General features: G+C 41.3%; 1 protein-coding gene across 4 annotated transcripts; it reads left to right on the forward strand.

The window, feature by feature from the left end:
• The first annotated feature begins 447 nt into the window (after positions 1-447).
• LOC111648928 (butyrophilin subfamily 2 member A1-like) lies at positions 448-4,420 on the forward strand. 4 transcript variants are annotated; one of them, XR_015436613.1, is made up of 5 exons: positions 448-525; positions 1,986-2,339; positions 2,485-2,553; positions 2,640-2,738; positions 2,980-4,420. XR_015436613.1 is itself a non-coding variant. In XM_023398683.2 (4 exons), the coding sequence occupies exons 1-4, from the start codon at positions 1,967-1,969 to the stop codon at positions 3,075-3,077; spliced, it is 630 nt and encodes a 209-aa protein (XP_023254451.2). In that variant the 5' UTR covers positions 1,784-1,966; the 3' UTR covers positions 3,078-4,420. The 4 variants fall into 4 exon arrangements, 3 of the variants coding, with proteins under 3 accessions (XP_087027780.1, XP_023254451.2, XP_023254450.2); XM_023398683.2 differs by lacking the exon at positions 448-525 and having other exon boundaries at positions 1,784-2,339; positions 2,494-2,553; XM_023398682.2 differs by lacking the exon at positions 448-525 and having other exon boundaries at positions 1,816-2,339.
• The last annotated feature ends 3,816 nt before the right edge of the window (positions 4,421-8,236 follow it).

An 8,236-nucleotide genomic window follows, 5' to 3' on the forward strand; every position in this document is an offset into this window, starting at 1 on the left:
GTTTGATATGGTTGAGAATAATAAGTTATTTTTTGGGCTATTTTTATTTGCCTTTATTAGAGAAAGAGAGAGAGAGAGAAATAGTTACGACTCAGGATGTGCACCATATGTGTGGTCTCTGCTTTTATCAATGAGAGTTTAACTTTTGTAATTGTGGAGCCAGAGAGTGGGAGGACAAATGATCATGACTCATGGTGTGCTCTCCACTCAGCTCTTGTCTCATGTGAAGGATCAAAGTGTCTGTTAGAGAGTCCTCATGTCCTTTACAGAAATAAACCCTCAGGGACTTACACCAAAGATCCTCCATTCAGTTTCTCTACTGTCTCTGCTTGTACCGGTGAAACCCTCCATGACTGTGACTGAGGGCAGATGTTGGGACCGGGCCACAGTCACAGCAGTCTGTTCTGCACATGCGCAGTTTACCGGTTGAACACAGCAGTCTGTTCTGCACATGCGCAGTTCATAAAAAAAGGAGTTCCGCCTGTGTAAGACGTTAACTTTGCTCCTCTTTTTACCAACCTACAGGTACTGTAAAACTCACTTTTATACTCTTAACAAACGGATCTAAAACTCTTGTAGCAGCGGTATTAGTTGTTGTGGAGAGTTTTCGGAGACTTTTGAGACGTGTAAGATTTTGCAGCGAGTTTGTGACGTGGTTAAACGTGTTGCTAATGTTGTCAGAATGTTAACCAGCCATTAGCATTGTATTGGTCCTCTCTCTATCAATGAACCGATCTTACCTTTATATTAGCTAAATTTATATTAGAAAATTTTCATTTTTTAAATTTTAATTGAATTTTAAAAAATCTGCCTATTTAAAACTGCATGGGACAATCTTATTTTTGAATGATGGTAGCTCCTTAACACAACAGATGTATATAAACAAAGGATCATATGAAAATAATAGAAACTTTCCCGTTTTAAACAAACGTTTAAACGTAAATTTAAATCCCTGCTTTACTGTACAGTCGATTTTAAACTGGAGACAGCGCGAGCGTGCCTCTCAGAGAGTCTGCTGCAAACATCAGTGCTTGGACTGGTTGGAAAAGAATGCAACCGGAAGTTAACACGATGACTCCTGAACTGTGCTCTGTGCAGAACTGTCTCAGTCCAAGATGTTTTTTAAAGCTCCTCCTCTTTTGTGCTGCATCTGAGATGTGTCTGCTCAAACAGGTTCCTCTTGTAGTAGCACGTATTTCTCTCATCAGTCAGCAGCAGCAACAGAGAAGGATAAATTAGTTTCATCCTCAGACTGTAGACTGATATTTTAACGCGTTACTTTAAACTTTTATACGTGGAAACTTTTGAAGACGCTTCCTTTCTGAGTGCAGGTGTCCTGATAACTTTATCTTCTTTTTCTCACTCAATAATGGACATGAGGCTGTTCACTGTCCTGTTCTCTGCTTTACCATTGATCCTGGGTGAGTTAGTGCTGAACTTCTGTTCACAGTGAATCTACGTCTGTTTGGATTCTGCTTCATTAATGATTATTATTCTGATATTTACACTGTTGAAACTTTTAAGGACTTTTTAAAACTGAACTTTTTTAAACTTTGAATGTGTTTATTTTCAGTTTGACCAAAAATAAAATGGCAAATAGACATTTTAAAACTTGTGAAGTTTGATATTGTTGAGAATAATAAGTTATTTTTTGGGCTATTTTTATTTGCCTTTATTAGAGAAAGAGAGAGAGGGAGAGAGAGACAGAGAGAGAGAGGAGAGTGGAAGAGAGGGAGGGACAAATAGTCATGACTCATGGTGTGCGCTTCACTTCGCTCTTGTCTCATGTGAGACAAGACAGAGGGAGCAACAAGCTCACATGAGGAGATGATCTCTGTGTTTCCGGAGGACGATCCTTCAGCAGCACATTTTAAGATTTGTTGCATCCAGAAACTTCAGCTCTGTGTTTGAAGAGTTTAACTGTTAGAAATGGAGGTTTTCTTTTAGACGTGTTTAAACCGTCTCAATGTTGTTTGTCTCTCCAGGAAAGTATGATGTCATTTGTCCGACTGAGACGATCCAGGCAGAAGAAGGTGATGATGTTACACTTAGGTTTGATCTGGATCCCCGGGTCAACTTGTCGGATTATACACTGGATGTTACAAGAACTGACCTCAACGAGGTCAAACTCGACGAGGTCGTCCACGCCTATCGACATGGAAAGGACCTCACTGATCCACAGACGGAGCGATACAGACACAGAACAATTCTCATCCATGAAGACCTGAGCAGAGGAATCATCACACTGCAGATCTCCTCAGTTCAGCTGAAGGACAGTGGACCGTACAGATGTTTTGTCCCAGAGCTGAGAGCTGGTTGTACCACTGTCCTTAACGTTGGTAAGCATGAGGACTTTACTGCTGTACAGGACATTTTAGGATTTATTTCATTCAGTATTTATCACAGATAGTGAAGAAGTTTGTTCCTGAATAAAACACGTGATTTAAAAAAGTGTTTAAACAGTTTATTTCTCATTTGAAACAGTGAAAAAAGTCCAACACAACAAGACGAAGACAGATGATGTCATGACCAGCACCTCGCCACCAAACCCTGGTAAATGTCTTTGATTCTTTCTCTAGGAAACTGTTGTAGAGAAACTGTTCTTCGTCTCATCTGGACACTTTCTGATTTTCCTTCAGATGCTGAGACGGTGAATGTCGGTGCCGTTGTTGCTGGAGTTCTTGTTCCTGTTCTTATTATTATTATTATCATCGTCCTGGTGAAACGTGGAACCATCAGTAAGTCTGAAAATCTAATATTTCACAATAATAAAATCAAAGATTGAAGAAAAGTGTAAAAACTAAAAACAGATGTGTGTAACAGAAGTTTGTTTCTTCTTCTTTACTCTCCATTAATCGTCTCACGACCTCTCAGATTTACCTGGCGACCCTTTGGAGGGGCCCGATTCTTAGATCAGGATCCACTGCAGTTAACACAAACATCCTTTAACAAGTGTCACCAACTGCTTTTCTCTCTCAGGGAGGAGTGTGGAGAGGCTGAGGGGAAGAAGGGAGGAGGAACCAGAGAAGGAGAAGAAGAAGGAGAACCTGGAGAACTCTGCAGAAACAGCTTGTTAAACATCATGTCAGAGGTGTAGTGGTGGTGGAGGGATGCTGCTGGAGCGAGAACAACAACCATTCACTACCTGACGGATAAAAAGCAGATTCCCAAAGTTTCTACTGAACTAAGTGACATTAAACCTCCGTGTGAAGACGAGCGAAGGTGTTTAAACACAACTCAAACACAACAGCAGTCATGATGAGTTTGGGTCAGAAGCACAGTTTTGGAAAAGGGAAAATTTCATAGAGAAAACATCAATCAAATATACAGGTTAATATAAAAACAGGGACCAGTCAGACGTTGTCATGGAAACGTGTAATCAGGAAATACTCTGTGATCAAGCAGAGCTGTGACACAGTTGTCATGTCCATGTTGTTAACACATCTATATTCCATTTGTCTGAAAATGTAAAGATGCAACTTTTTTAATGCAAAGAAATAATTCACGATTTTAGAGATAAACTCCTGGACATTAAACTGGAACTACGTTAAGTTGCATATTAATATTCAAATCATGGTAAACGGCCCCCATTAAAGCATGAGGGACATGTTTCATATAAAGAGGAAGATTTTGATCAACATCATCCGGTCTGTGGGGATTTGGATGTCGGCATGAATGTATTATCGTGTGCTAACCTGAGATCTGCCACAACTGTGTCCACCTTTATAATCACACTGAAAACCTTTGTATTTTCTTTTAGTTTAGTTTTTTTAATGTATTTTCTTTTGTTGGCGTTGATACTGTGTGTTTATGTGAGTAGTACGCTCCTCATATGTATCTATCACCACCGCCATAATCTGGAAGTTACACACACATACACACACACGCCTCTTTGCATCTCAAATACTAGATCCCCTCTGAAATCATCATCATCATCATCATCATCATCATTTTGTCTTTTCTTCCTCTTTTGTCCAGTGTTACACTTGTCTTCACTTGTTTTTAAATCTGTCCACGCTGGTCAGGCTAATGGAGTGAAGATCAACTAACACCACCGGTGCAGCCCTGTGTGTTAGTGTTACGACCTTTGACCTGCCCTTTTCCGTCATCTTTCCCTTGAAAGCTGCTGTATTGTTGCGTTCACATTTAGCTGCTCCTGCCGTCCCTCGGTGGAGGCTGAGCAGAAAGGGTGATCAGGCTTCTGTCAACATTGTTAAGTCTGATCTCTAAACCCTCAGGTTTCTATCTCTCACTTTTGTCCTTTGTGTTTTTAACTCAAACTGCTCCATGTCTGTGTCAGACCATGAGATAGTTAACGCATCATTTCAGCTGTTTCGATGTTGTGTGTTTCTTGTTGTATTGTACAGAACTTTGGTGCCTGTTTTAAATATATTTTATAAATAAACAAGATAAGATTTGATTTAATCTGTGAACAATCTGTATATTCAACACTTATGTTACATTATGTACGAGCAGTGAAAGGAACTGTAATGACTTTGCTGACTTGTCCTGCAGCGCCATCGTGACGTCACACTCCTACCTGCTGCAGAACTGACAACTTTCCCATCAACCTCAGCTGTACTTTATTTTCAGGGCTAATGAGCAAACATGGCGTCTGCTGAAGAGACCGTACATGCGTCACCGTATCAGTGGACAACAAGGGTGGGATTAGTAACAGACATAAATGTTTTCAGAGAGAAGAGTATCACAGCATTGCATGAAAACTTAGTGAGTTCAAGAAGAAGCAGCGCCAACAGGTTTCAGGCTGTGAGGAGAGGGACAGCCTCGACAGCCAATCAGAGGGCGGTGCGCACTGAGAGAGCCCGCCTCCTCCATAAGTCTGTGTGCGCGCACCTTGCCTTTGTTCCCACGCTCAGCTCTCTACCACAGGACGAGGAATCAATTACATTACAGTGACCACACACACACACACACACACACACATAAATGGGAGGGAGGGAGTTCGTGCGTCTCTTCAGAGGCTCAGGTCTGGTTCTGTTCACGATCAGAGGGACAGTTCTGGACGTTTCACCTGCTCTTCCACACTTGGGACAAGTGAAGTTGATGATGTGATCTCACTCATGGACCCCTCCTCCTCTTCATCAGTGTCCTTCCTCTCCAAACAGACCTAGATTCACTGTGACCATTAGTGAAGAAGTAACTCACCGTCGACAAACGGTAAAGCAGCGAACAGGAAAATGAGCAGTTCGTTCATTATTAAACTAAATCAGCGAGATAAAGACGAAGTGAAGTGAAGTGACACTTGCAGAGAGATTAGAGGATGTGTGTAATTGGTATGTCGGTTTCCATACCTCCTACATGGAAACCAGTGGCGGCTGCTGGTCTTATAAGGAGGGGAAGCTCATTTTCGGCCTACATCATAAAATGTGTCCGTTTATTTATATGTAAATTCGCAGAGTGACAGAAGAGAGTCGCCAAACACAAAGCTAGTCGTTTTTAACAAAGACAAAGTCGCTGAGGATCAGTAACGTCTCCAGATCAACTCCGAACAACGGAATTAAAAACTTGAAAACTGCTCTGGTGGATGTTTATACTTCAAGATCGCTGATTCGCTCATTTCGCTGTCAATCAAAAGGGACTCAGCCTCAGACAGATCATCCAATCATCATGCAGAAGCCGAGCGTCCGGACCAGCCCACTGTCCCATAGACCCCCAGAGACGCTGAGCGTCCGATGGGCGGGACAAAGCCCAGCATTTATCCAATGACCGTCTAGTTTCACTGCAGTGGAACAACCCACTCTCTGCTTCCCCAGTGACGTCAGGAGACGCTCGGCGTCTACACTGTGTAAAGCTCTGTGTATATTCTCATTTGTCCAGGTCATAGTATCCTAAAGGAGTTTTTTAAATCGAAACAACTGGACTAGGTTGTTTGTCTGTGAAGACGTTTCACCTTTCATCCAAGAGGCTTCATCAGTTCGTGTACGCATCTGACCAGGCTAGGACTGGTCCTACTTTCTGGTGCGGAGACCCATGTATTTAACCTCTTGTGGGCGTTCACAAGGATGATGATGTCACTGGTTCACTGGACCCTAATCCTAATGGACACTTTAGCGGGTTCTTTGACATAGTTAGGAACAGCCTGCTCATTGGTTCATTTGATCCAATGAGCAGGCTCCTTTTCTCTGTGGCGGAGTGAAGTTTCAGAAACCAATTTATAAAGTTCCTGCAGGCAAGTAACACACAGTCGACCGGCATCATCTAATCTCTCTGCAAGTGTCACTTCATCTTCTTTTCCTCACTCAATAATGGACATGAGGCTGTTCACGTTCCTGTTCTCTGCTTTACCATTGATCCTGGGTGAGTTAGTGCTGAACTTCTGTTCACAGTGAATCTACGTCTGTTTGGATTCTGCTTCATCAATGATTTTTATTCTGATATTTACACTGTTGAAACTTTTAAGGACTTTTTAAAACGGCAAACTTTTTAAAACTTTGAACATGTTTATATTCAGTTTGACAAAAAATAAAATGGCAAATAGACATTTTAAAACTTGTGAAGTTTGATATGGTTGAGAATAATAAGTTATTTTTTGGGCTATTTTTATTTGCCTTTATTAGAGAAAGAGAGAGAGAAATATTTGGGACTCACGATGTGCACCATATGTGTGGCTTCTGTTATTATCAATGAGAGTTTAACTTTTGTAATTGTGGAGCCAGAGAGTGGGAGGACAAATGTTAATGACTCATGGTGTGCACTCCACTCAGCTCTTGTCTCATGTGAAGGAGGAGCCAGAGAGAGAGAGACAGAGACAGAGACAGAGAGAGAGAGATAGAGAGAGAGAGAGAGAGACAGAGACAGAGAGAGAGGGAGAGGGAGAGAGAGAGAGAGGAAGCAACAAGCTCACATGAGGAGATGATCTCTGTGTTTCAGGAGGACGATCTTTCAGGGGATGAGCAGCACATTTTGAGATTTGTTGCACCCAGAAACTTCAGCTCTGTGGTTGAAGAGTTTAAATGTTAGAAATCGGGGTTTTCTTTTAGACGTGTTTAAACTGTCTCAATGTTGTTTGTCTCTCCAGGAAAAGTATCATGTCATTTGTCCAACTGAGACGATCCAGAAGCAGGTGATGTTGGTACAATTCAGTGTTGTCTGGATCCCTCTGTCCACCTGTCCTCCCTTAACTACGTTAAGTTGCATATTAATATTCAAATCATGGATTTAGATGCAACATAGATAATTGACTAATAGCAGCGTACACTGTAGGATGACAACAAGGACATTAATTCACTTTTGTAGTTTGATCACATTTATACTACACCATAAAATATAAAGTATGGAGACTCTTATTGAGACTAAAGTAAAACGTATATAGTCTTTTAAGTGACAGGTAATGGGACAGCACTTATATCACTTCACCTTGATGATGCCAAAAATTTGCATTCAATTGTGGGTTTGAGACTTTTGATTGCACGTTTTTATTCCCTCCCTTTCTCTTCCTATTTGTAAACAAAAATAATAATGTTGGAAAAGATCTGATCCAATTTGGATATGTGGAATTCATCATCATGTCATCATGGGACAAATAACTTCTGTGTTTATACTGTTATACACTGTATGTTGACTTTCATGCCTGTTTGTTAACCGTTCTTCTTCTGTCTTAGTATTTCCTGCGTTATATGGGCCTTGATAACCATGGAAACTCCAGTTTAATATCACAACGCTATGAACTTTGGGTAATTCTCTAAGGCAAAGTGTGCAGAAATGCGGACTTACAGAAAGTTTGAATAAAGGGCTCAAAGTGTCAGTTAGAGAGTCCTCATGTCCTCGATGTGGGACAGAAATAAACCCTCAGGGACTTACACCAAAGATCCTCCATTCAGTTTCTCTACTGTCTCTGCTTGTACCGGTTTACACAGCAGTCTGTTCTGCACATGCGCAGTTTACCGGTTTACACAGCAATCTGTTCTGCACATGCGCAGTTCAGTAAAAAAGGAGTTCCGGCCTGTGTGAGACGTTAACTTTGCTCCTCTTTCTACCAACCTACAGGTACCGTAAAACTCACTTTTATACTCTTAACGGATCTAAAACTCTTGTAGCAGCGGTATTAGTTGTTGTGGAGAGTTTTCGGAGAGTTTTGAGACGTGTAAGATTTTGCAGCGGGTTAGTTTTTGGGTCAACGACGGTTATCTTTCACCGGAAGTAAGCGCGGTAGTTTTAAAAGTGTATGTACTCGACACTAAAGTTAAGTGACGTGGTTAAACGTGTTGTTAATGTT

Source organism: Seriola lalandi, unplaced genomic scaffold (assembly GCF_002814215.2).
Source record: "Seriola lalandi dorsalis isolate HSWRI2012SDOR001 ecotype SW California unplaced genomic scaffold, Sedor1 jcf7180002049718, whole genome shotgun sequence".
Lineage (NCBI taxonomy): Eukaryota > Metazoa > Chordata > Actinopteri > Carangiformes > Carangidae > Seriola > Seriola lalandi.

Excerpts from the sequence above, each read along its gene's own strand:
- LOC111648928 (XM_023398682.2), top strand. The coding sequence starts at position 1,967 with ATGTTGTTTGTCTCTCCAGGAAAGTATGATGTCATTTGTCCGACTGAG. Across the intron at positions 2,340-2,484 it reads TACCACTGTCCTTAACGTTG|TGAAAAAAGTCCAACACAAC; the intron begins GTAAGCATGAGG and ends CATTTGAAACAG. Across the intron at positions 2,739-2,979 it reads GGTGAAACGTGGAACCATCA|GGAGGAGTGTGGAGAGGCTG; the intron begins GTAAGTCTGAAA and ends TTTCTCTCTCAG.